The sequence below is a fragment of the Agelaius tricolor genome, unplaced genomic scaffold, assembly GCF_023055355.1.
Source record: "Agelaius tricolor isolate 1412-34295 unplaced genomic scaffold, bAgeTri1.0.p SCAF_11, whole genome shotgun sequence".
NCBI classification, from domain to species: Eukaryota; Metazoa; Chordata; class Aves; order Passeriformes; family Icteridae; genus Agelaius; species Agelaius tricolor.
This window is the reverse complement of record NW_027269271.1, coordinates 5,024,202-5,050,538: the sequence shown is the minus strand read 5'-3', so window position 1 is coordinate 5,050,538 and position 26,337 is coordinate 5,024,202. Positions and strand designations below refer to the sequence as shown.

Genomic DNA, 26,337 nt, shown 5'->3' with positions numbered 1-26,337 from the left:
CGAGGGGCGGCCGGGATGAGGAAGTGGCCGGGATAAAGTGAAGGCAGCCGGGATGAGGCAGCGGCCGGGATGAAGTGAAAGGAGCCGGGATTATGAGGAAGCGGCCGGGATAAAGTGAAGGGAGCCGGGATGAGGAGGGGCGGCCGGGATGAAGTGAGACGGCCGGGATAAAGTGAAGGGAGCCGGGATGAGGAGGGGCGGCCGGGATGAAGCGAGGGGCGGCCGGGATAAGGAAGCGGCCGGGATAAAGTGAAGGGAGCCGGGATTATGAGGAAGCGGCCGGGATAAAGTGAAGGCAGCCGGGTGCTGCCGGCAGCGGCCACCGGGGGGCACCGTGGCGAGGCTGTGCCGGCCCCGCTCCCCCCCCGCCCCGTTGGTCTGACAACGGCACGCGTGGCTCCGCCTGAGGGCCCTGTGGGGGACGGGGAGCGACACCGGGAGCGACACCCGCAGGGGCTGGCAGGTGAGCGGCAAGTGTGGAGTTTCACTGTTAGGAGGGAGTATCCCGGAGCTGCTTTGAAGGCAGCTCTAGGACAGGCTGGGAGAGCTGCAAGAGGTCCACTCTGCAGAAGAGAAGGCTCCAGGGAGACCTTAGAGCCCCTTGCAGTGCTTAAAGGGGATCCAAGAGAGCTGAAAAGGGACTTGGGAAAAGGGTCTGGAGTGGCAGGACACGGGGAGGACTTCAAACTGCCCGAGGGCAGGGTTGGATGGGATTTTGGGAAGGAAAAATTCCACACAGGAATTCTTCCCTGTGTGGGTGCTGAGGCTCTGGCGCAGGGTGCCCAGAGAAGCTGTGGCTGCCCCTGGATCCCTGGCAGTGTCCAAGGCCAGGCTATACAAGGCTTGGAGCGTCCTGGGGTAGTGCAAGCTGTCCCTGCCTGTGGCAGGGGGTTGGAAGATGATCTAGGATGATCTTTAAAGTTCCTTCCAGCCCAAACCATTCTGTGATACAGGGAACAGGGAAGGCCCTTTTCCAAGTGAAGTGTTGTATCTCCTCTTGGCTCCCAGCTTGTGGTTGCCAGTTCTCCTGGAAGCAGGCCCGGCCAGTCAGCTGCGATGAGCTGCAAGTTCTCAACAGGACGGGAGTGACAAGTTCACAAGAGGAAGGCTGCAAACAGATCTTCAAGGCCAAGGTAAAAAAAGCAAAGGATTTGGCAAAAGCCAAAGGAGTTGGTTGTGTTAGTCAGTTTTCTGGCTGTTGAAATGACCCCAGGTCAACTTCAACATTTCTGGTTTTGGTTTGTTTTAGTAAAAAAGTAATGTGTTATCTGCAGCATATGCTCTCCAATGCATCTACATGTGTTCCCATCTCTTTGTTGTATATCAGGTTATATTAACTGAAGGCAGAATCATAACACAGCAGTAAAACATTTAGAGGCATAGTTAGCCAGATTCAGGCATTTCTCACCCTGCTGTTAACTGTTTTGGTAACTGTAAGCAAGGCAATATGATCCAGTTACTCCACTTTTCCTCTCTGAGGAAAAGATTATCCTTTTTTTTCTCATATTGAAATTAGCCTTAGATAAAAATGATTGTGTGTGTTGCATGTAGGGTTCATTATTTTACCTTTCTCTTCTGCTGTCTTTCCCCTACTATTTTTCATTAATTATTTTGTTGCTGTTTTCCATTCTGTAGGTTTGAAGAGATTCTAGTTGTTGAGATTATGGTTCTTTGAAGGTGCACTTAGCCCACCTTTTGGATGAAGGAAAGAAGACAAGGAGCTCTAAGACGAGTAAAAAGCTCACTCTAAATAATCATTCAGAAATGTTTGCTGATGCCATGCCATCCCTGAATAATCAACAGAAAACATGTGTTGGAAAAACACCCATCAGTGACTTCACAAAAACACCACAGTCAGACAGGTAGGGAACAGACGCAGAAAACCCCAATTATATGTTCATAACTAAAGGTAGGAAATTGACAGATTTTCACTGGGAATTAGAAACTCCTGAATTCTTGGTCATAGCACTAACAACTTGTAATAGTCTATCTCCTTGCCAAATGTAAATTTAGTATAATGAACTGCTTGCTGCCTGTTGAAGTGCAGGTTAACAGACTAATATTTGCAGTGGCAGGCATATTGTATGGCTTTCCTTTTAAAAAGAAATTGTCTTTGCTCATAGCAATCTTCATATACACCCAGTCTGACACATATTTTTTAGGCTGTATTTCCAAGTAAATGGCTTACATGATGATGCAGTAAGATAATGTAATGAATAACAATGAAGTTAATGCATCCATCCATTTTGCCCTAAGCCAGTTGCTGAATAATGATACAGGGATTCTCACTGACCCCAAGGAGAAACACAGTACCCAAGCTGTTGGGAAAAGCACTGAGCAGATAAAGGCTATTTCCACATTTCTTGCTAGTGTCTCCTTAAGAGTTCATTGGTTTTTTACATTTTAGAGCTATTCTGTAAGTCTCTGTAATTTACAAGTTCTAAATCTAGCATGTATTGCTCTAATGCCATCCTAATAGATTTGAAGTTGGGATCTACCCAGACTTCAGTTTGTCTCAGAAGAAGCAACTTTGATTCTTTGAATTGCATTTTTTAAATTTAGAATGATACTTATGTTCATTTTAATGAACATTTACATTTTGCCAGTTAAAGTGTATTATACTATTATGTTAGTCCTCTTCTGATGCACTTTTAGTACAAAATGAAGCTTTATTCTCTTTCTGTTTCAGACAATCTACAACTTTTCCAGAGGCACGGGGAAAGGTAGATACAAGTTCAGCTGAGAAAGTCAGAGGCCTGCCTGATGTAGTTGGTAAAACTGGTTTCCCTTAATGCTTTATTTTAATTTGCATTCACAGGAGATGTGGTACATGTAACAGGTTTAGCTGAACAAGGTACAGAGTTGTGCTGGTTTGAAAGTCAGCCAGCAGGAAAAATTAACCCCACACAAATACCTTGTGAGAGATTGCAAATTGGAGTTACAATTTAATAGAAAGATTACAGCAAATGCAATGATACAGAAAAACTGGCTGAAAACCACCAAGTCAGAGTACAGCCTGGCACCCTGTTGGTCAGGGTTGCAGTGCTGTCAGAAGGGGTGCTCTTGTGGAAGTCCGGGTCTTCCTCTGGATGTCCAGTGGTGGTGGTGTCCCAAGTCCCCAGACAGCCTAAATTATGTACAATGGGGTTCAGGTGGTACATCCCCCAGTGCAGGGAGGCTCTCAGTGGAATGGAATGATGTAATCCCATGAGTCTTAGAATATTTTTGGAGTCCATGATAGTCGTTTCAGCTGCCCATGCTGCTGTCAGTGCATAATCAGTTCATCATGACCCATTAGCACAGATGACCCTCACTGGATGGGTGATGGTGCTACTTCTCCAGCTGAATCATTTTAAGAATAAAGAAACACCACTTCACCTTGCAGGGTTTGTCTGTCTCGTTTTCACACCCAGCTTGAATCCTGGGGGTCAGATGTGCACTGAAAACCACCCATCATTAACAGCTCAGCACAAAATGAGGTGGAGGGGAGTATAATACCCAGTTTGGTTACACCCAGATTGGGACTCTTTCTCCTGCAGGGCAACAAAAATCAAGCTCAGAAAAGTCCTGATACATTTTTGATGATTTGTAGGTAATTTTGAAGATGAAGAGTCTTCTAACAGGAAAAAAAATCCAAAAACAAACAGTTGTGAAATTGTCAGTCAATCCCAGGTTATGTTTAGATGGTAAATTCCAGTTTTGATGTAATCAGATCTCATTCCTGAAATGTTGCAATTTTTTTACATCGTACCTGAGCTTAGTTGACAATTCCATGCTATTATCCTTCTGAAAATCAGAAGTTAATAAAGGAAATTTTAAAACATGCCTTAGTATTTTTAACCTGCCTTTGCTAAGATTGCACTTCCCATAGAAAGATGTTGCACACAGCGAAAGCCTCGCTAACTACAGCAGTCATAGTGCAGATTTAGGGGTTTATTTTTCCTGCATCCCATGTTCTGCAGCAGCAGTTCCAGGCCATAGAATCCTCATTTCTTCCCTGGCAGTTCCTGAGGAAGCAGGCAGCAGTGCATGGAGGTACCTGGCAGAACGGCGGCAGGAGCGTCACCACGGAGCAGTGACCCAAATGCAGCAGGAGCTGGACTGCATTGGCAGGGTAAGGCAGGAGTTTCTAATCCAGTTTTGAGTGCTCTTCTAAGGTGAGAGCCCAATATTCAAATGATCACACTGACCTACCATTGTAGGAGATGGAAGCCTCTGTTTTGAATCTTCAAGAATCCCTTCAGCTTGAAGTGATGAAATCAGATGAAAAGAGTAAACTTCTGTTTGAAAAGATTGCGTCTGACATGGCTTTGGAAGGTTTCTCCTATGAAGTAAGGCAGCTCAGAGCATTGGCTCAACTTCAGTTACTTGTATCTGCTCTGTGTAACATCTTCTTATGGCTCACTGGAGTCCTAAATTTTTGGGGTTTTACTTTTAAAATTTTCTTTTATATATATATTCACTTTTCAATGAAATTGAGAGTAGATTTTTATTGCAGGGTTTGGAAGAACTCTGGAATATGATCCACGAGGAGTCCTCAAACAGAAGGAAGTGGATTAGGGCAGTGGATGAATCCCTAAAGGAGATTGAAAGGAGTCGAGCCATGAAAGTGAGCTGCAGCCTTAATAACTGTTATTTAAGCATAAGACTGTTATTTGCTGATATGATGCTGGGTGCAGAGCAATGAGTAGCTGGTTTCCACAGGAGTCAGAGGTCTGCCACTAGTTCTGTAGTGTGGTGATTGCTTTCTTTTCACCAATAAAATATTCATTCATTTTACACCCACATAATCAGGAGAAGCTACTGTTTTCCTAGTTTGAAGGTGTTTCTTTCTTTCACAATCACCTATACTAAAGGTGCAAGGAATATGTGAGCTGCTTTTATTTCCCTGGAGGGTTGTGTAGGTCAAACTTTCATTTGGTCTGTTATTTTTGGGGGGGCCATACCTGTTCTGCAGCTGAGAAGGAGCATAGACATGACCTAGCTCGATTTTAGTTTGGGTTGGCTGGGTGTCAGTAGCAAACGTGTTGCAGTTTTGTAGTCTTCAGCCTAACCTGTAAAAGCCATTGGACATCATAGGAAATGTTTGGATAAAAAAATGGATAGACTGTGGAAGAGCTTGCTGCACTGTCCTTGTAGGCAAAGAAAAGCTCTTTGTTCTACCAGTGCCAGTTTCTCCTCTCTTTGTGATTCAGGTATGATGAAAAGGTCCAAGAGTATCACCAGTAACCTTTCTGTTGGATTAGTTACAACAAATGTCAGAGATGAACACATTTGGTTTCATTTTGTGTTCACTTAAAAACAGGCACTGGTGGATTCCCTTCAGACATTTGAAAGGAATTTGGTTTGATTTTTAAATTCATATTGCAGCCTGTCTGCAGAGCACTTAATTATCACAGGTATTAAAGAGAAATCAGCTGAGTAGTAGCAAAGTGGAATGTTTTAGTTACTATTTTTATGAATTACTGAAAAAAACAGTCTTCAAGATAACTAAGATTAATATTTTAAAATTTACTTCTCAATCTGTGTGTCATCCAATTTATTTTAATTCACTTTAATATATTTAATTAATGAATAATTAGTTAATCTAATGGAATTCATTTTAATGGAAAAATTGTTCATGTAGTTTTTCAACTTGGGAAACTGATATTTGAGTTAACTTTGTGTTGTTGCTTTTCTTTATTCTTTTATTGCACAGATAGCAGATGTACTCACCAAATATACTGTGAAACTGGAGGAAATTTCCTTCTTCTTGGCAGCTGATGTTCACAGGCTCATTAATGATAAGGCCATGGTAAATGTTTTACCTGGGGCAGGATAACAGTCTGAATATTCCCAGAATATCTTTTTTTTCCCAGCTGAAATAAATTTTTTCTGCCTATCAATCACTGAAATATAGAGAGATTTCTACTTTGCAGGGTATTTGTTATCATTTGTATTATTTTTTCCCTCATTTTGTGTAGAAGACACAAATTGTTTTGGTTTTGCATGTTTGTATGCTGCTTCTACTCCAGGTTTTATTTTTTTAATGCACAGAATATAAACAGAGCACTGCTGGGTAATGAGAGGGCAACTGCCAAGCTGCTCTTTAATCTAATGAAATCAGAGCTTGAGAAAGAAAAAATGCATCAACTGAAATGGCAAGAGAGAGTCAAGGACTGGAAGCTCATCCAAAAGAACTGTGTAGTTCAGAGTTTCAGGTCAGAAATTTTGCAATCTTATTTCAGACAATGAATAACACAAAGTGACTAGTGTTCACTCATGGTTTCTATGAAACAACAAGTTAAAAAAGTTATTTTTTCTTTATACATATCATGTATGATATCATGTATCCATTATACATATCTTTATTCCATCCTGCAGGGAATTTATGGCAAGTGAAGAAATACAGAATCCCCCAGCTGTGAAAATGGAAATGGAAAACATGATAAAGGAGCAGATTGTACTTAGTGAACAGAGAATGAGGGTTTTGCAGCACATTGGGTATGGCAAAAGAGGATATAGCACAAAGGAAAACAGTTCTTTCTGGAGTTAATGAGGGGCTTGGCTACAAAATGCACTTTGCTTTCTGTCACTGTGTGATTGCTAAATTCAGCAGTAAGACAGGGTCTAAACCTAATTTTCTACAGCTCTTTTTAATGGAAAAAATGCATTCTTGATTTTCACTGCACCAGCTACAATAAAAAGGTTGTGAGATCAAGGGCTAAAAATGCAGAAATGCAAAAGTAAATCTTACTGACATTTGAAACGTGGTAGAAATGGGCAGACAAAGATGGGTGGAAAGCTAGAAGTAGGGATTGAATCTGTGTAATAAATTAAGAGAGAAGTATGGATAGAAATCTAACACTGCTGAATTTGAATATCCATCCTGAACACAAAAGCATTTTTGGGCAATGCATTACAATATTTACAGGGAGTTTTTTTACAGTGGATGTAGGAACAAGGTACATTACAGTTGCTTGTTGGGTAGTAAACAGAACAACACCAATCTCTTTGGTTGATTTTTATTGCCAAGATGGCTGTAAATCAAATAAAGCACAGTAGTATGGATACTCTGATTCATAAGTTTGTATTTTATAATAGTTTTATATACAAATGACTGGTTTGTATTTTAAGACCCTTGACTCTTGTTTCCTACTTTGATAGTGCCATGTTGCCTCCAGCATGTACAAAATCTGACCTAAATGAATGGTACAGAACTCTGGAGAATTTAAACAAAAGTATAGGTAAGTTGGGAAATCACAAAAACAGTCAGGAATTCAAGCAATACTTTCTTTTTTCCTGGGCAATGTTTTGAAAGTGCAGGTTTATTCTTTGTTCCACGTGTTCCCACATACCTTCTCAGCTGCTTTGAGCTGGCAGTAAGACCCAAAGAAGCTGCCTGTGACATCACTTTCCTTTGGCTGGTACAAACACTTGTACATGGTGACATCTAGCAGGAACTGGCTTGGTTAGAATTAATCTGGGGAAATAAAAGGTTAATTTTGACCTGGATCAGTTCTCAATCATACCAAAATACTCCTTTTTAACTCTTGGAGAAGAAGAGGGGAAGAAGTACTGGAGGTAGTTCATTTCTCTGTGTCCTGTAGTGTGCCTATAAACTGCTGTGTGTCACATTCACATTTTCTAAAAAATCCCTTTGTCCAGGAATTTTCTCCTGGGAAGCTGAGAAGCCTCAGAGAAAAGGAAAACAATCCTTATCTCATTTGCTTCTCCTGTGTTTTGTTCACATGTGGAATGAGTTTGGAGATTGTTTACCCACAGGTGATTTTTTCATTGGATTTCTGGTGTCTTTTGGCCAATCAGGGTCAAGCTGTGTTGAGACTCTGGAAAGAGTCACAAGTTATTATTACCTTTTTAGCTTTCTGTAAGTATCCTTTCTGTATTCTCTAGTATAGTTTAATATAGCATTCTTTAATATAATATAGTATCATAAAATAATAAATTAGCCTTCTGAGAACATGGAGCCAGATTCATCATTCCTTCCTTCCACGAGGGTCCCAGCAAATACAATAGCTGTGTATTAAAACATCTTATTTGATTGGTTGTTAGTGTCACTTGGGTATGCAGACACTGCTGGGATCTGTTCCCTGTGCTGAGATTCAGCACAAGGCCTCTGCCATTTTGCTTTTCACACTGCACTGTGAAATACAGAATTTTGACTGTTGTCTGTTCCATATCATTCAGACAAACATAATGCAGAGTGTGTGGAGAAAATACATGTCCAGTATGAGCTGGTCCAGGAAAAATGTCAGGAAAAAGTGCAGACCTGCAAGGTGAGTGTCCCAGCTTTGGGTGTGGTAGCCATGGTACAGTGTGTCATTACAGTAAAATGTGTTTGAGGATCCACCAAGCATTGAGATAACAAGTGAAACTAGTTTTTAACCTCTGTCTTATTCTGTTCAAAGAGTAACCACCCATTTGATTTCACAGTAGTATTTGGTATTTGTACTTGAAATGTGTAAAAGTAATGAAGGGGGTGCTATCCTGCATTTATGTGCAAGGACTCTCAGCCTTTGTGCTAAATCTGTATTATCTTGGCAAAGAAATTCCACCTCTCTGCCTCAATTTCTCCCTCAGTATCAGTTGAATTGTAGTGTTTACTAACAGAATGAGGGGTCTAGGAAGCTGAGTCTTTCTCTGTCCATCACAAGAGAAGAAACACTAAGTTTAGCCATGACCTCTGAAATTCATGCATGTCAATAATTTGCTATTCTTTTCATTTAGATGACCCTGTTGGATATGAACATTTGCACAGCAGAAGATGTTGAAGTTTTGCATTCCAACATGCTTCAGATGACTGAGAAACTAAAAAATAGGTTTGAAGAAGAACTGGAGCACATGGATGTATGTTGATTACATTTATTTTTATCACTCCTTGGCATTAGTCTGTTCTTCCTGTGCTCCCACCTGCAATGCCTTCTGCATCATAGGCTATTGATCTCACATTAGAGAGAGGTTCATAGGATGACTAAACACTGCAGAGAAACAAAGTTTGGTGTGGAAGAGTTCATAATTACTGTGTTCATTATTTGTGATGTATTTTATTTTTATTATAATTTATATCTGAAGTACGTATGACAGAGATGAATGAAGTATGGCCCAATCTGCCAAAAGGCAGAGGAATAGATATAAATGATCCCCAAATGTCTTCCAGTCTGATATTTTGTGATTCTATGCATAAAAATGACTGGGGAGTTGTTCCTAAAGAGATAAATTGTAGAATATGATTCGGTGCTTTACGATGCCAGAATAAACAAAAGTTTTGATACTCTTGGCTTAAAGAATAAAAATCCACATTCTTACCCAGTTTACTTGGATTCTTTTTTTTTACTCTCCACATAGAAGACACAGTGTTGAACACCAGTCATGTAATTCCTTTTGTCATGTTACAAATTCTCTTACTCATTCATGTCACCTTCCAGCAGTTGAAAAATAACTTGTTCACTTGAATGTTTTTCTTTAGAGTGATTTTAAGGAGATGCCTAAATGGCATGAGCAGCACTGTCAAGGCTTGTACAGCTGTGTTCAGGAGGCCATGGATATCTGGGATGTTCATCTACTCCAACTTTCCCAGCAGGAAGATGTACTTCAGAAGAAAGTAGATGAATACAGATTGGAAAAGGATAACATAATACAGGTATAAACATAAAAACAAGGATGTGCCATAATGTAAAGACAGGACTTCTTAATACAAAGAACCCTCTGGAATTCAAAATAGCTGCTATAAAATGAAAAACATACTATCTGACTTTTATATTGGAATTTCTACTTTTCAGTTTCATTCTGTCAGGTGCATTTTTGCTCGATTCACACTGAATGGACAGTCCTGTCTTATTCTTGATATGGCAAAAGTGATAAAGATCACTGCTGCTTTCAGTACAAAGTGGCTGCAAGTTGCTATTATGAGATCTTGTGCAGGTATGGAGTCTGGTTGGATGGCAAGTTCTCATAGTTAAAACAGCCAGCTTGGGGTGGCAATGTCAGAGCTGTTTATTATCTAGGAAGATCTTCATAGGTGATGAGTTTTGCTAAGGTCTTGGTGTAGAATATATGTACATAATCAAATTACTTCATTCTTAAATAGTTATGGAGATTTTAGTATATACTAAACTGTTTTTACTAGCTTTTTAATGTGGCCTCAGGTGCTGAAAGATAATCTGGATACAAATTTGGAAAAAATGAAAATGGCCAGCTGTGAAGAAGAGTTGGAGGAATATTTGAAGAGTGCCCTTTCTTCTTTAGATAAAATTAGAACGAGGTATGAATTTTGTATAGCAAATTCAAAAAGTAAAGCATATTTTAACATGGGTGGTACTACTTACAGCTTGTTTATGCTGTTGTGTGAAGGTATGGAAAAAGACTTCATGTAAGAATATAAAATAATGTACGTATTGAACAAGGTTAAGGCACATAATGCAGTTTAGGAATGGGACAAAGACAGACTGTTATCCTTTAAAAACCATACCACATCAGTATTACTGTGTATACCATCACATCCATGCCTCATTCAGAAGGTAAAAGTAGTAGTTCAGATTCTTGAATCACAGGACTCAGAAGCTGGTCTGCACCATCACATCTGCACTCACAGACTTGATCTCATTCCAAGTTGCAAGGACTAAAATCTTTAAGTAGCCAAAGTATTTACTTTGGTAAGCTCTCGGTTATCCTTCTTGTGATTAGGCATTTTCAGCCCTAAAAACCATCTAAAAACTGGTACAATACTGCTCTCCTTGCTAAAGATCTTAGGTTAAAGATCAGGTTTCATCAGGTGTGAAACCTGAGAGGAAGCAGCTCTGTTCTCACACCTAGGAAGTTTTTTCTGCCTGTTAAATCAGAGGTATATTAGAGGAGCAATATGGACATGAGGGGCAGATTGACACACCTCATCCTGGGATTGTGGTTGGAGCTGGGAGTTTGATGGTTTAATAATCATTCAAGCAATTTTTAAAAAGCCAGAGGTAACAGACCAAGTGAAAATACAACGTAACCTATCTGAACACATACATAAATTTCCCATAATTGTCTTTGTTTAGGAGACAAAGCAAATGTAAATATAAATGAAAACAATGAGAACATTGATTCTTCTTGAATCTAGACTCAGCTTGAACCGTTAGTTTTTATTTTCAAGTAAAATGAAAATAAACCAGAAAGGCTCAGTCACAGCTGAGCACAGTGCAGAACTAACATGGAAGATAGTAAATTGACCTCTCTTATGTAAGCAGTTTGAATGGTTTCCCATCCAAAAGGAAGGATGTAAAAGGCTTTATTATAAATATTTCTGAACTTTTGTGCATTTATTTATTTGTAATGAACTAATCTCTAACAAGGCAGGATGTGATTGTATTCACTATAAACAGATCAATGGCAATGTTCAGCCTAAAGATTTTATGAGATTGATCAGAAAAGTTAGATTTAGATTTAAAGGCACTGTAGTCACACTTAACTTTATTTTTATACATACTTGAGTCTCTTAAACAGTGACCTTAAATTTGGCAGGAATGAGACATTCAAGCAGATTGTAATGAATGAAGTAATGGCTTATCCAAAAGCTGTTTTGTGGGAGTTGATTTCTTACAGTATATCCATCAGCCAGCATTTTAGTGTGAAGGAAATCATCAAACAGGTAAAAAGAAAATTTCTTCTGGTTTAAAACCTTACTGCTGTATTACTTTTTCACTTTAGAGAAAATTTACATTACCTTTAAAATTCAGATTATCTAAAGTACTGTTTCAGCCATTGAATAAAGTGCTTTTGGTAGAGATAGCAGAGGGAAACCAAAACATTTCTCAGTCCCACACTTTTAACTCTGTCCTTGTTACAAACAGAATTTTAGTAAATTCATTTGCCTTTTGAACAGAAAACTACAAGGTAACACATTTACAGTAATTGATTTGAGTGATGCAGATTATTTAGATAGTTAGTGATCTATTCAAGACTATCATATCTTACTGAAATAGATAGATACATTTTGAGAAGGGATATGGATTTCTTAGAAGAAAGCAAATCCATATTTTAAAATGGTGTGGCAGGTGTTTTTTGTTGTTGTTTTGCTTTTAGAACTTCCAAGTCACAACAGACTCCACAGTTCAAGATCAAGATAATACCTCAACAGTCCAAACAGGTATAAACAACTGCTTGGTTGTTTTTCAATCTGTATTTCTTTGGATTGTAACCAGAAGAACTCTGCTTTAACTGCAAGTAAGTAGTTGAGGCTTCAGAAGGTCAACATATGGTGGAGCAGGAAGCTGAGAGTGTTGTGCAAGGAGAGGAAAATCACAGAGTATCCTGAGTTGGAAGGGACCCGTAGAGTTTGTGAAAGTCCAACTCTTGGCCTGCCCAGACACCCCAACAATCCCACCCTGTGCATCCCTGGGAGCTCTGTCCAAACTGTCCTGGAGCTCTGGCAGCCTTGGGGCTGTGCCCATTCCCTGGGCAGTGCAGGCACCCTCTGGGGAAGAACCTTTCCCTGATCTCCAGTGTAATCCTCCCCTGTCCCTGGTCAGAGAGCAGAGATCAAAGCTGCCCCTCTGCTGCCCTCAGAGGAGCTGCAGCTGCCAGTGAGGTGTGACCTCAGTCTCCTCCAGCTGAACCAAATGCCCTCAGCCACCCCTTGTATGGTTTCCCCTCCTGACCCTTCACTATCTCTGTGTCCCTCCTTTGGAGATTCCTCTAATAGCTTTATGTCTCTCTGACATTGTGACATCCAAAATTGTCCCCAGGGCTCGAGGCAAGGACATCCCAGCCCAGAGCAGAGCAGGATGATCACCTCTCTCAACTGGTGCCAGAAGATAGGGACAGTTGTCAAAAGTCAGCTGGAGAAACAGAGCTAACAGAGAAACAGGTGATCTTGGCACAGGAAATTGAAAAACCAGAAGAAGAAGAAGAAAAGGAGAGTATTCCTCATAAAAGTGAAGAAAATGAGCGTGCAGAACAGGAACTAAGCATTACACAGGTAAGTGAGCAAGAGAATAAGTTTGAAGGTGAAGGCAGTCTTGTCCAAAATAAGGAGGAATAGGAAGTCTTTTTGCTGAGAATGAGTAGAAAGCCATTTTTTACTTAGTTTGCTTACAAAGCACACAAGGCTTTAGATATTTTTATGGGAAAATGGAGTGAATAAAACAGTTCACAACCATTCTTTTGGATCTTTTACCCTTGTAGAAACCCTTTGCATAATTTTTTAATCTGTCTTTCAGTGTCCTCAGCCTGTGGTGAATATTTTAAGCTAAGTATTTATACCTAAGTATTAATTTTTCAGTTTCCATGAATTTATTACCATAACAAAAACCCTTTAAAACATTGTCAACTCTGCCTATGTCTTGCCAGCATATATATATATATATATATATATATATATATATATATATATATATATATATATATATATATAAATATTGCCAGCACTGTATAAATGTCCAAATTGAGAATGAGAACATTATTTCAACTATCCTTAGGATTCTTACACTTGCTGGTGCACTGTTGATTCTATGCTGATACTTTTAAGAGTAATGTGATAATTTCCAACAATTTCCCAGAAAGTGGCCAAGAGCAGTGAGGGGTAAAGTGCTGAAATTGCCACAGGGGTTTTTCCCACTGCTAGTGGAAACACTTACACTGTTCTTGGACTTGAACAGACAGGAAAAACTGACATCACAGGGAGTTATTTTACAAAATATGAAGAAGAAGAATCACTTCCTATGTATCTGAAATATGTACTTCTCACGGAAGCCATGTTTGTTGAACTGAAAGAAAGGTGAGCTGAGAACAATTTCTGTTCTTTCCTTCTCTTTATGTGATGGACAAACTTCAGCTGTTTAGAAGAAACATTAGACTAGAGAGGCAAAAGTTATCTAATTACTAATATCTAACTATATATATTTATATAGTTAGATATTTAATTATAAAATTATGATCATACAGTTATTATGTTATTCCACTTTTTAAATTTATACAAATATGAGAAAATATTTACATTGCTTTGTATCCATGGCTGTCAAAGTACTACAAAAACATTTACCTTTACAGAAAATTCATATTTTATGGAAAATTATTTAGTGAGAAAACATATTACAGAAAGACAAATAATTTGCCCAACTTTACTGCAGAGCCATGAAGGTAAAATGGTATTCAGTACTAAGCAGCTAGCTCAAAAACTCTACCAGTATTGTGCAAATGGTACTGAAACAGTACCTTCTTATAGCCAGAAGTTGAATTCTTAGAAATAATATATTCAATAAATTCTTATTTATTATTTACTATTCCTCACTGTAATATTTCTTTTTCAATCATAGGATTCGCTTCTGCTTTTTTGAACACTTGGAGAAATGGTTTGCAGAATCCTTGTCCAACTCCTTTGTCCTTGTAGCTGCCAAGAAAGAGGAGCTGAATTCAATACTCCTGCTGCATCTTAAGTTGCATCAACAAAAGCAGGAGGAGATACAGACAAATATCTACAATGTTCGAGCTGGTATTGACATTTTTTTGTGTTCTGAGCATCACATGTCTTCATTTAGAGATAGTCCTAAGTGGGCCAAAATCTGTTTCAGCAGTAGTTGACTCAGTACTAGAGGACAATAGAAAGCAGTTGAGTGTCTATGAATTTCCAGTATATTATGTTACTCACATATTTTTTAAATGACATTTCTGTTCTATAGCTCTTCCTGGTTTGTGCTGTGTATTTTTTGGAAAAATAGACAGCAGTGCCTTGATTAACAACTGGATTGTAGAAGATGTTGAACATTGTATTGTCAATGTTTGTGAATTCTCATCCACATTGAAATTATTTAACAAGAGTTTGTGGTGTACAAAAAATATTTTTAAAGTGTTGCAGAAAAAGAAATTAGCAAGTTGAGAGAGCCAAAATGTCAGGGCCAAGCTTCTAAAAACATGAGAGGGAGGATTTAACTTCGTAAAATATCACTGAGCAGCTGCAGAGCATCCTGTAATGAAAATCCGTTTTGCATGGGAAGTGTCTGGTTTTTATGGTGAGAAAAAATATTTTGGTTTGTTGGCCTTTAATACATAAGCTAAAAATTCTTCTTTTGAAGAACAGGCAAATAATTTTTCAGTTTCCCTTTTTCTGCAGAGAGGACAGGTGCTTCTTCTGGTATCTTTCTTGAGGTGATGGGCTGACTCTTGATTTATGCAGCTATCATTCCAGAAGAGAGACCAAAACCTATTTTTTTCTTTCCCTCACAAAACCAGGAAAAGTGTATTTTCTATTAAAAAAATATTACCTTTAGTTTTCTTACAAGACTGACAACAGAGAGATAATGGAGATATCAGCAATGACCAAAAAAAAAGGAAAATGCTTAGTGTAAACAGGAGACATTTGTGGTTTGAATGGATTAGGAGCTGTTAAGGATATATGTCTTTCACAGGAGAAAAGTCAAAGAAATGAAATTGAATGTATTTAATTTGTATGTTTTAGTGACTATGAGCTCTGGCTTTGTTTATTTTGCTGCTGCAGTTGATCACAGGTTAACTGGGCATTGTGCTAGCTCACAGTAAAGAGGAAATAATGTCCCTATTGTAAACTTCCTTTCCTCTCAGCGGAGCTGTCACTTCACAAAGAGCACCTTGAGTGCCACTGTGCAATGCTGGCAGAAAGCCTGGAAAGGGAGAAAGCTGAATTCCTCAGATTTTCAGACCAGCTACAGAACCTCAACACAAACTTCCATTCCCTGGTCCAAACCTTGGAGTATGACTTGCTCCACGCTCCTGTGACTGAGCAGTAAGTGTGCCACTGCTGTTGCTGTGCATCCCCCTAGTTAAATACTCCTGGTTGCTGTCTGAGATGTTTATGGTTTGCATTCCAAACCTGTTTTATATCTAACTGCTCTTCAAGGAAGACTACTTCATAAAACTTGAAAACATAAAGAATTTCATTCTCTTTCCCTGATGAAATTAAAATCAATACTGAACACATGGGAATTCTCATCTCCTTTCAAAGTGCTGGCAGTCTTTAAGTAGAAAAGATGTTTCATCTGTTTAGATTTTACCCAGTTTACTGAACATGCACAGTAATTTCAGTTGACTGTTTTTGAAGAAAAGTGCCCAATAGTATCAGCTGTTGCTGATATCTTCCATGGGTTCATCCAAACCATCCCAGCTCGGGGAGTTGCTTTGAGAGTCATAAATCACTTTGGAGTCCTCAGTTTTTCTCATGTCTTTACAGCCAGCACTTGCTGAATCATCCTGTGTGTTCCTCTTCAGACATGTTTTCCCTGTCTTTTATTATTTGCTGTTAGGTCAGCTTCTTCCAGCAGTAATCTGGAATCAGAGCTCTGCAACCAGCTGGAATCAATCAGGGTTACTGTGAGAAGTTACCAGCAGCACTTGGAGGAAGCTTTTGGAAGATTAAGGGATTCCAATGTGGATTTTCTCAAAAGTTGCAGGTACATTGATTTCATGGAAGTGTTGTTTATAAATGATGACTTAGGTCTGTGAATTGGTGTTTGTTGCATAGGCAGAACAGTAAAAGTAAAGTTTATTTTGTTCTTCATCTGGTTTCCTATTTAGAAAAAGAAATGTATCTTGTTAAACCACAATTATTCTGCTGTTTTCATCACATTTGTGTTGTTTCAGGGCTGTTTAGCTGAAATGGTCTTGGAGTAAAATGACTCACAGCCAATTGTTTATATGTTTGCTTTCAGATTATTTTCAGAGAGTGGTAACTTTGCATCTGAGGAGGTAAAGTTTTTCAACGAGTGTCTCCAGAAAGAAAGTAAGCAAATTGACTTGGTTGAAAGTTCAGTCAAGACAGATGTGGAGCAAATAAAATCGAGCTGCTTGAATCAGGTATGCAGATTGATATGATTTCAAATGATGTTTTCTATTGACATTTTTGATGCAATTTGCAGTCAGCCTCCTTTCAGATTAGAGCTGTAAGTCTGTCCTGTTCGGCAGTCACGTGATGGAAAAAATTAGTAGAATGGCAAGTTCTATCATTTGAGTTTTAATAAGTGAAAATTATCTTGTCCTGTCTTTTGTTTCTGACATTCTTAAAGGCTACTGAACTTTTCAAGCAGTGTGGAAAAAAGTTTGCTTCTTTGTCTCTGAGCCGAGCCTTTATGGAGAAGGTCCATCAATATTTGAGAAAGCTACGACAGCAAATCAAATCAGAGGTACAAACAGGAACATCAGAACTTTGCTTAAATTCAATATAATTTTCTTTTACACCTTTGAGGAGATTTTGGCTGAATTCATGGTGGACAAATATTACATAATTCTTTATGTTAATTTAAAACTGGTTTTCTGTCAGTATCCACTTAAAAGTTTATTTTTAATGCTGCTGCAGCTGTGCTGGAACACTATGGCCTTGCAGCACATTGAGAATGTACATCTGAATTCACCAATATTTTTGTGTGGTGCAGCAAACATTGAAGTGCTGCTTTTGTGAATTATTGTTTTCAGCTACTTCTCTGAGTACCAGGGATTTTTAACCAGTTTTTATCAGTGGTTCTATTGGTTTGAAAGTGGAGCCTCTGAAATTCCTGTGAATAGGGATTTTACTTTTCCAGTTTCCTAAAGTTTGTTTCTGCTTTAGGTAGCAAATTCCAATTTGCAGTCAGTCACAATAAAGTCTTACCTGGAAAAGATTCAGCAGAAGAGAGATGCTTATGTTCATTCTACTGCAGATAAAGAAGTAACTTCTAATCAGCACGTAATGGTATTTAATTTGACTTGTTATTAATTGTTATTAAGTTGGTATAAACTAATATTTTTGAGGAAGACTTATGTTTCCTTATATTTGGGGCTGGGCAGAAACACAGAATTTTTGCTCGGAAAGGTCCTTGTCCTGGATTCAGCTGGGATAGAGTTAATTTCTTCTCAGTAGCTGTTACAGTGCTGTGGTTTGAATTCAGAATAAGAATGGTGTTGATAACTCAGTTTTTGCTAAGTCCTGTTTATCCTAAGTCAAGGACTTTTTTTTTCCTTGTCTCCTGCTCTGTCACTGAGGAGGTTCACAAAGGGAACTGGGAGGGAGCATAGCTGAGACAGGTGACCCAAACTGGCCAAAAAAGGGATATTCCAGCCCATGGAGTGTCATGTCCAGTCTATAAACTGGGGGAGTTACCTGGAAGGGCCATTCTGGGTTCAGGAAGAGGGGTCTGGCATTGGTCAGCAGGTGGTGAGCAATGGTATTGTGCATCACTTGTTTCTAACTTTTTTTTTATATTATTATTAATATTAATATTTACCATTATCACTAAATTTCCCTTTACTTTCAATGATTAAACTGTTCCTAACATACAAGTTTTCCTTTGATTCTCCTCCCTATTCCATCAGGGCAAGGAGGGTTGAGCTGTGTGATGCTTCATTTCCAGCTGGGTTTAAAACTCCAACAGTCCTTTTTGGACAGTCAGTACCTGTTTTCCTGTTTGCCAAACAAAAACCTCAACCTCTTATACAATCTCATTGCTTCCACATCTGTGTACATAAACTGGTGACAGAACAAAGGCAAATAATATTGTTTGCAAGAGTCAGCATGTGTGAAAAGGTTAGAACAGTCAGTTTAGTAAATACCATCTGTTTTATCATATCTTTCAGGCTTTAACTGCTGAAGAGTTGTATGCTTTTGCCAGAGAGATGTTGGAAGAGCTGGAAAAGAGGAGCAAGTATCTTGACTGTTTTGTAGTAAAAACAAATATCCCACCTGACACTGTAAGATAACATTCCCATTCTCTGTATTTTATTTAATATTGAGAGAATTTTCATATGTACATGTTTTAATGGCTATTTAGAATTTCTGCTTTGAATTCTCAAATGAAAAGAGAATCTGCATTATGCTGAGATGTCAAAGACACTGTAACATTAGGACAGCCTTTTTAAGAGGCTGAGTAAATCACCAAGTTTCCAAAATGCTGAAGAGATACATGGCATTGCAATGAGTTGCTCAGTTCTTCACAAGAGTTTGTTTTCAAGGTGTAGCACTATTCAGAAGTACATATTTCACAGGTTTCTTTAAATTTTTTTTTTTTTAAATCCCAAATGGATTTTGTTTTTATCAAACGAGTTATGTTTTCTTTCCTCCCTTTTCTGGGAGTATAAGAGTATATCCTTAAACACTGTTTATGTATGATGATTATAAAAATGATTATAAAAAACTACTCTTAACTGCTTTGAAGTGTTTTAGAGCTGAATAGCTGTAACAACATTGCTGTTAGAATGACAAAAAATTTATTCGAGCCTGTGAAGCAAGATATTGTCTGTTTAGAAAATCTTCTCTAGTAGTCAGTCAGTCCATGGAATGCTTTCACTAACTGCCTGCTGTGGTCTACAGGGCTTTGTTTTTCTTTCCATTTCAGGAGGCCCTCACCACTCCTGGCATAGATGGGACATTGCAGGAGCACTCAGCCACTCCTGACGTGGACTGGAGGTCACAAGGTTCCATTGCTCCTGCTCTTCCAAGAGACAGTCTCAGTTCTGAGAGCAAAAGGATGGTGATGGGACTGGATCCTGACAAATTCCCTTTGTTAAATCCAAGTGGAATGGGCACATCAATATTTGATGATTTGGCAATAAAAGCTATTGGAAATTTAGCTGGGTAAGTACTTGTTTGCCTAAAGGTAGTTTTCTGTCCATGTCTTTATTTATATTTTCTTTGCCCAGAACTAGTGAATAGACTGGTCATAGGTAATACTACTAGATATTTCCTAATCAGTCTAAGCTGAGATTGCTTTCTCTTTGAAACCAAGATTTCTCATAGCCAAAAATACCCCTTTGTGAGTGACATCTAGTATACAGTGATCAATTTTAGGTATTTAATTTTTGTCTTCTAGAGCCTTATTATAGTTAAAGGTGACTACCTGCTATGTAGTTGACTGAATATACAAAGTGTAAAATGAAGAGTGTGACAAATGTTTGACTTCCAAATAGTATTTGAATGCAGTTTTGCTTGTAGAAATTCCAAAATTCCAGTTAAACAATCAGTCCTATGAAATTACTTCTATATACACTGTCAGTTGTAAAAGTAATCCTATCTGTTAAATATGATCTCAGAAATTTAACTCATTTAGCACATGATAGGGATAGAGAAATTGCCTAGTTTGCTATATAATATAGTATAGAACATAAAATGATAGGGTATGCAGTAGTACTTAGCTCTTTATTTTTTTTTTCTTTTCAGATTTGACCCATCAAAAAAATACCGAGACCTAAATCGGGGGAAAAAGAATCCAGGTGTGCCTGTATTTCTTTTAATATTTTATTTTCATCTAAATTGTAGTTCCTGGCATTTTATTGCACAGGTCTAGCATGGTCCAGGCCAGTGGCTTCTATGCTAGGAACTCTGAGATAGTTGTGCTTCTCAGCTCTTTCCCTGACCATCTTTACTTAGATAAAGATGATTTGGGGCTCCTAAAGCAATAAAAACTGAAGAATGAGATAATAATATTATAGAGTGCCTGTGTCTGTGATAGCAAAAGAGAAATGGGGTTGAGAAAAGAAATATTGAGCAGAAATCACGAAGTATACAGAGAATCAGGGATCCTTCTCACACTGTATCATCATTACTCAAAGGTGAGCACAGAGGTAACCCCAGATGTTTCCTACCTAGTGCTCCCATCTCCTCATCTCTCTTCTGCAGACCTTGACTCTTCCAGCCATTTCCAAAGCTATCCTAAATCTCTTCCACATCTGCAAGTCCCCATGGCCACCAATACTGTGAATGTAACCCATTCATTCTCTTTCTTTACATGCCTTCACTTTGCTTTAAATTTCCTCCATCTACCATGTATTCTCTGTGACGTTCCTGGGACTCATGCCCCAGCACATAACCTTTACTGCTGTTTCCACTTCTGGGTTACTGCAGGTTACTGTCTGACAGAAATGATTGCTCCTGTAGTTGTCCCCTCCATATTGTAAGGAAGTGTTATAGGAATAAGAATACAAAATATATATACACACAAAAAGCACTTCAGTTGGCATTTGTGCAATATTCTTCTTTCCTTGTTAACTGTAAGCAGTTCTTCCCCCAGCAAAGAAGAGGGTATCTGATGCACATTCTCAGAAGTCTTCTAGCAAGAGGTCATCTCGGGATGAAACCAAGAGAAAAAAAAGGTGAGACCCCTAAAAGGAGGAATTCCATTTCAAATATTCCTATGCAAGAATTTACCTAAACTTTGTCTATCCATTGAAAGATTCTTAGTGCTTGTTTGTATAGCCTTCTTTCCATCTGCTGCTTATCACTTACCTGTTTATGTCCACATGATCAGCTTTATGGGGTTTTTTCTCCCCCAGATTTTGACTGGAAAAATAAAATTCTTCTTCATCTGCTGCTGTTTTGTATTTTGAAGTTGTTGAAATATAGACTAACCCCTAAATCAATGTGGCTTAATTTTTAGGTGTGTCTAAATAGTTTGTCTTCAGCTTTGTCCACAGATTGATGAAATGAGCTATTGTAATAGTGAAAACAACAAAAAATTTTTGAGCAACTGAGAGTAGAAGAGAATTCTGAGAATCTTTTTCCATGGAAATACTGTCTTTATATTGTCATGCTTTAGGAATGGTATTCCCAATTTTGTGCTCCTAGCAAAACACTCCAAACCCCGTGCTGCTTGCTCACTCCCCTTTCCCTGCAGCAGCTGGAGAGGAAAATTGGAGGCACAAAAGGTGAAAATAAAGTTAAGATAAGAACAATTTATTAGAAACAGCAGTGAGATAAAAAAACTAATAGTAACAGCAGCAATGTTAATAGCAAAGTGTGCAAGAGAGGCAAGTGATTCACATGTAAATGCTCACCATGAGCAAACCCCTGAGACTGCACCAAATTCCCCAGCAGCAGGGACCCTTCCAGCCACCCCCACAATGATGAGAGGTAGAGAATCACCTCCAGGTCCTGGCCATATCCCCTCCTGGCTACTGCAGAAATTAACCCTGGCCTGGCCAGACCCAGGACACAGAATACTAGTTCTAGAGTTAGGTTTTATCTAATTTTTCTCCAGTTTCATGTCTGACTAGCTCAAATCATAAGCCAGAGATAGAAAACACTTGTGGATAGTTTCAAATTAATGCTTTTCCTTTCCAGTGAAAAAGGCAGAAAATCTCTTACCAAGGATGAGAGATCCCAGATATTTGGAAAGAAGCCTCCAGAGTCTGAGTAAGTCATGTATTTCCAGAACAAGAAGTTCATCTATAAAAACCCTCTATGTATGTATGTATCTGTCTGTCTATCTATCTCTCTATTTGTCTGTCTATCATTATGACATAGAGTTCACCATTGAATTTTGAATTTAGCCTTGATATTTATAGGTCAAAGTACTTTCAGAGCAGTTCCTTTTTGCAGCATCATAATAGTGAAGATGTAAGGCATCTGGTTCATTCTGTCTGGTGTCTGAAGTGGGAGGTCTTATTGGAGCCCTTTTTGTACATTTATGGGAAGTGGGTGGGGAATTAAAATAGCCTCTCTTTCAATTATTTTCACACCTAAGAAGACAAATAGATTTTATATCTTCATTCTTCTACTCAGTATTCCATTAATGGGAATAAACAAGGTTCCATTCCCCTTCTCTAAGAAAATTATATATTGTTTCTTCATATGTACAGCTATAGTCTATAGAACTGAAATATTGTGTACATGACATGCAAAACTATTCAAATTATTGCTTAAGATGTTTAAGTGTTTGGGAATTTTATTCCATAAAGTGTTTCAAAATAATTCCAGTAAACAGCTAGACCCACCTTGAAATATTTTTGCTTTATCTAAAATGCATGGTAAGCTCTTTGGGCACAGGAATTTGGCTAAGATTGCTTTTTTGTGACACTGACATGGCAGTGCTCTCCAGTGAGCAATTACAATAGTCCCTTGTCCTGGCTGCATATGAAGAGAGTCTGTGCTAATGTGGGGGAAGGTTCTTAGGCATTCTGAACATTGGTTTGTGTATGCTCTGAAAAATGTACTAAAATTAACCTGAACAAAATACTTGAAAAACAATTAATATTGCCAGTGTGATTATTTAACAGTGTGATGATATTTTAATTTTTTTTTATTATTTTTTTGGTTTTCAGTACTTTTAAGGGGATTATTATGAATATTCTCTGGAATGGTAACAACACCTTGCTCTGCCTGGGTGAGGTAAGGAAATGTCATGTTCTTTAGTCAGTTCTGCTTTCATAGGTGTGCTCCTGTGTTAGAGAAATTATTTGCTTCTCTCAATATTTGGTAGACTGTCCAGAAATTTTCCTTTCTTCTTCTACTGTTACTTACCTAGATATGATGTGTTTAAATGTGTTATCAACATTTTTCTGGTTTATCTTTCCCTTCTGCAGGAGTTCTATGGAGACAAGAAGAATCCTTACTTGGGAATGCTTGACGATCTGCCAGACACATTTGAACATTGGGCAGAAATGATCCGAGTGAAACTACTGTCATACCAAAGGCAGACAGATGATTACTACAATTTCTGTCTTGGAGGTAAATTCATTCAGTTAAGACTTGCATTTTCTTGTATGTAATTTTCATGTGTATGTAAGGTGAAAATTGCAGTGAGCAAGAATTACATTGTTGTCGTAATCCATGACACTCAGTGGAAAAACTCCAGTTGACTTTACTGGATATTGAGCCAATATTCTTTTTGTATGTTTTATCAGCTACAAAAAGTGTAGCAAAGGGCACTTGACTAAGTTAAAAGACCTGTACAAAGTCACATCTTTGAGTAAGTGTATGTTTCTCAAAGCATTGCACCTAGAAAAAGGAATGTCAGGGACACAATCTCTGGGAGAAAAAATTCCAGGCTGTTTGTGTCACATGCACACCCTGTCTTTTCCAAAAAGAATTTCAGGATCAGCTGAAGTGGTTTGAGGAGGAGCTCTCTTCTGTTTCCCAGCTGGTTGTGGAAAGTCTTTTAAAAGAACATGAGCAGAAGCTCAGCTCTTTTACTGGTCATATTCAGCATCTCTTCAACAGACAGCTGAAAGATTGGGAAGATATGAAGGTATGTATCATGGGCATTCTGGAACGCTTTGTAGTGTAACCCATGGTAAGTGCATCAGAGTGATAACATTTTATTTTTCTCATTCTCACTGTTTGCTTCAGCACTCTCTGCTGAGCTGACCACAGATACAGTTTTCTGTGTTTGCACTTAGTCTGCTTAGTTCTCCTGGAAGCTTTGGATTTCATGGAACTCTGTCCCTTCTCTCCCAGCTTCCAGCACTGGGCTGCCTCTTTCTAATCTTCTCAGCTCTGCCTGTCATCTTACACTTGGATTGTCAGCTCTGTGGTGGCTGTGACCTTGGAGTATGGCCAGACAGCTCCTACTGTATGGGTGCACTCCTCTGTAAGAACTGTGATGTAGGGATAATGAAATACTATATTTACCATCATTCATAAAAGAGGCAATTTTGTCAAGCGATATCAGAACTGAGAACAGAATCATAATGGAGATCACACAGAACATGCTCAAGTGTCTTGAGATTGTGTCTGAGTATTAAAAATTAGGTTAAAATTACAAATATAGAGATACAAAAAATACTTTATTTACCACATGGTAGGAGAGATGATTTTTTATTGAAAATAAATCCCAAAGTGAGACCAGAGGCCAGCAGAGAGGCAATTTGGTGCACATTGCACTGCAAAGCTTATATCCAGACAGCAAAGAAGTAGCTCCATTTTCCTTGTCTTTCTGAATACCTTTATAGAAAATGTTTGTGGTTTATTTCTTCCTCTTTATGACTCACAGTATATTCTTTACTGAAGGCATTTCTTTCTTACATACTTGCTTCAAGACTACGCACAGGAGAAAATTGCATTACTCCCTAGGACACCCAAATAACTGCCTTCAGCTGGAGGCATTGTGCCAAGAGGAGATAAAAAGGCAAAAAGATCAAACTGATGGTGTTCACCTTAACACAAAGATGCTGCAGGTAACTGTAAAGCCCTTGCTTAATGTGAACTTAAATGTTGTATTTGGCAAGAAGGGTGAATTTTGGATACATTTTTCCTCCCCAAAGGAAACTTGAAATTTTTTTCAGTTTTAAGCAATCCTGTTCATATATTGCTAAACTCTTAAGTGATGTATTGTCAGCATTAGATCAATATAGACATAAATATATCTGCACACACACAACTGCTTAGATACATTTTGGAACTTACTGATATTTTATATCATTCATAGAATCTACTGTCTGTGAGCTTAATAGTGGGGAAGAGTATTGGCTGTGGTGGTGACATCCTCTGGTTAGTTCTCTTACTTCCAGATAACAGATGCCTGGAAGGCATCAGTTTCTTCTCTGTGCATTTCATTAGTGCAAATAATGTCACTTTTCTACAAGATGAAGAACTGAAATAAGCTGAGTTTACAGGAGAGATTCAGGAATCAAAATACTTTTCCCCCTTCATCCCTGGGTTAATTGAAGGTTGGTTCCCCTGCATTAAAGCCTGTTGTTTAGTTCTCTCAGGCCACTTACTCCAAATTCTACACTGTCTGCAGAGTACTGATATTTTTAATTCCATAGTATCTCCTTCTACTCCTCACTCTGCATACAGGCACAGAAACACAAATGCCTGATTGAGAGTAACACCTGGGCTAAGCACTTCCACCCAAAGTACCTGAATTCCAAAATGATCTTTTTGGTTAGAAGCTGTTTTTATCATGTTAACCCAAATGTGTAACTTCTAGGTACCTGTACTCAAAACTCTACAGTTTTTTGATCTTTAGATATCAGGCAATGTTAAGAATACTGCAGAGACACTTTAAGATGCTTTTATATGCAACTTTGAGCCTTATGTCTGTTATCTGCAGCTGCTGCAGAATGGCAGGGTTTGATATTTGTGTAGTCTTTCAGAGCCAAGCTAAAAGGAGAGGAGATCCAATTATCAAAGGAATTCCTCTCACTTGTCTCCAATGTTGCAACAGGATTGTGCTGCTGAGTGTGCTCAGAGCTTTTTTTCTGCACTAGCTGCCCTGACTGAAAAGCTCCTCTTGGACCTAGATGATACCATCACTGTTGATGATGTAAAAGTAGCAGGTAAGAAAAGAAGAGATTGCTTGTTCAGGCCTCCTCTCCCTTGTCAAAGGTTGCAGCAGTCTGTCCCTAGGAAGAGGAGGCTTTTATTGCTATTATTTGATTGAAATTAAAGGATTTGCATAATAAAGCATGCAAAGCTATTTCTTGAGTGTGAAGAGCATTGAGTTGCACAATTATTCCAAAACAGTTGTATTCCTGACATTGTTTTGTTTCTGCTGAGCATATCTTCTGTTACCTCCCAGGAACTGAAATAGCCACTGAGAAGATGCCAACTTTAATGTGTCGTAAACAGTCTGAACTTCCTCCAGGAACCTCCCGAGTTCAACAGTCAGTCAGACGAGGAAGGAGGTAGTATGTAGAGATACTGGA

The 26,337-nt window shown here is 38.6% G+C and overlaps 1 protein-coding gene across 6 annotated transcripts in view; it reads left to right on the top strand.

Annotated features, from left to right (window-relative positions):
• Positions 1-264: 264 nt before the first annotated feature.
• CCDC180 (coiled-coil domain containing 180) overlaps positions 265-26,337 on the top strand; it is a 29,884-nt gene continuing 3,811 nt past the window's right edge. Inside the window, exons 1-36 of one of the 6 annotated variants that reach the window (XR_011680523.1) lie at positions 265-463; positions 1,009-1,133; positions 1,636-1,862; positions 2,690-2,772; positions 4,005-4,114; positions 4,203-4,331; positions 4,499-4,609; positions 5,699-5,794; positions 6,037-6,200; positions 6,364-6,483; positions 7,147-7,226; positions 8,188-8,276; positions 8,728-8,847; positions 9,467-9,640; positions 10,146-10,261; positions 11,500-11,626; positions 12,061-12,124; positions 12,723-12,955; positions 13,635-13,753; positions 14,292-14,467; positions 15,553-15,733; positions 16,251-16,397; positions 16,656-16,800; positions 17,010-17,126; positions 17,549-17,671; positions 18,553-18,666; positions 19,311-19,549; positions 20,132-20,184; positions 20,982-21,063; positions 22,031-22,102; positions 23,011-23,077; positions 23,272-23,416; positions 23,776-23,936; positions 24,146-24,278; positions 24,727-24,864; positions 25,857-25,967. Coding sequence is in view for 4 of the 6 variants with exons in the window: in XM_071435909.1 (XP_071292010.1) it covers positions 1,765-1,862; positions 2,690-2,772; positions 4,005-4,114; positions 4,203-4,331; positions 4,499-4,609; positions 5,699-5,794; positions 6,037-6,200; positions 6,364-6,483; positions 7,147-7,226; positions 8,188-8,276; positions 8,728-8,847; positions 9,467-9,640; positions 10,146-10,261; positions 11,500-11,626; positions 12,061-12,124; positions 12,723-12,955; positions 13,635-13,753; positions 14,292-14,467; positions 15,553-15,733; positions 16,251-16,397; positions 16,656-16,800; positions 17,010-17,126; positions 17,549-17,671; positions 18,553-18,666; positions 19,311-19,549; positions 20,132-20,184; positions 20,982-21,063; positions 22,031-22,102; positions 23,011-23,077; positions 23,272-23,416; positions 23,776-23,936; positions 24,727-24,864; positions 25,857-25,968; positions 26,211-26,316 (4,211 nt within the window). In the remaining 2 variants the exon portion in view is untranslated. Of the gene's footprint in view, positions 464-1,008; positions 1,134-1,635; positions 1,863-2,689; positions 2,773-4,004; positions 4,115-4,202; positions 4,332-4,498; positions 4,610-5,698; positions 5,795-6,036; positions 6,201-6,363; positions 6,484-7,146; positions 7,227-8,187; positions 8,277-8,727; positions 8,848-9,466; positions 9,641-10,145; positions 10,262-11,499; positions 11,627-12,060; positions 12,125-12,722; positions 12,956-13,634; positions 13,754-14,291; positions 14,468-15,552; positions 15,734-16,250; positions 16,398-16,655; positions 16,801-17,009; positions 17,127-17,548; positions 17,672-18,552; positions 18,667-19,310; positions 19,550-20,131; positions 20,185-20,981; positions 21,064-22,030; positions 22,103-23,010; positions 23,078-23,271; positions 23,417-23,775; positions 23,937-24,145; positions 24,865-25,856; positions 25,969-26,210; positions 26,317-26,337 lie in introns of those variants that run through there. The other 5 variants (XM_071435909.1, XR_011680524.1, XM_071435910.1 and 2 more) reach the window with 5 other exon arrangements.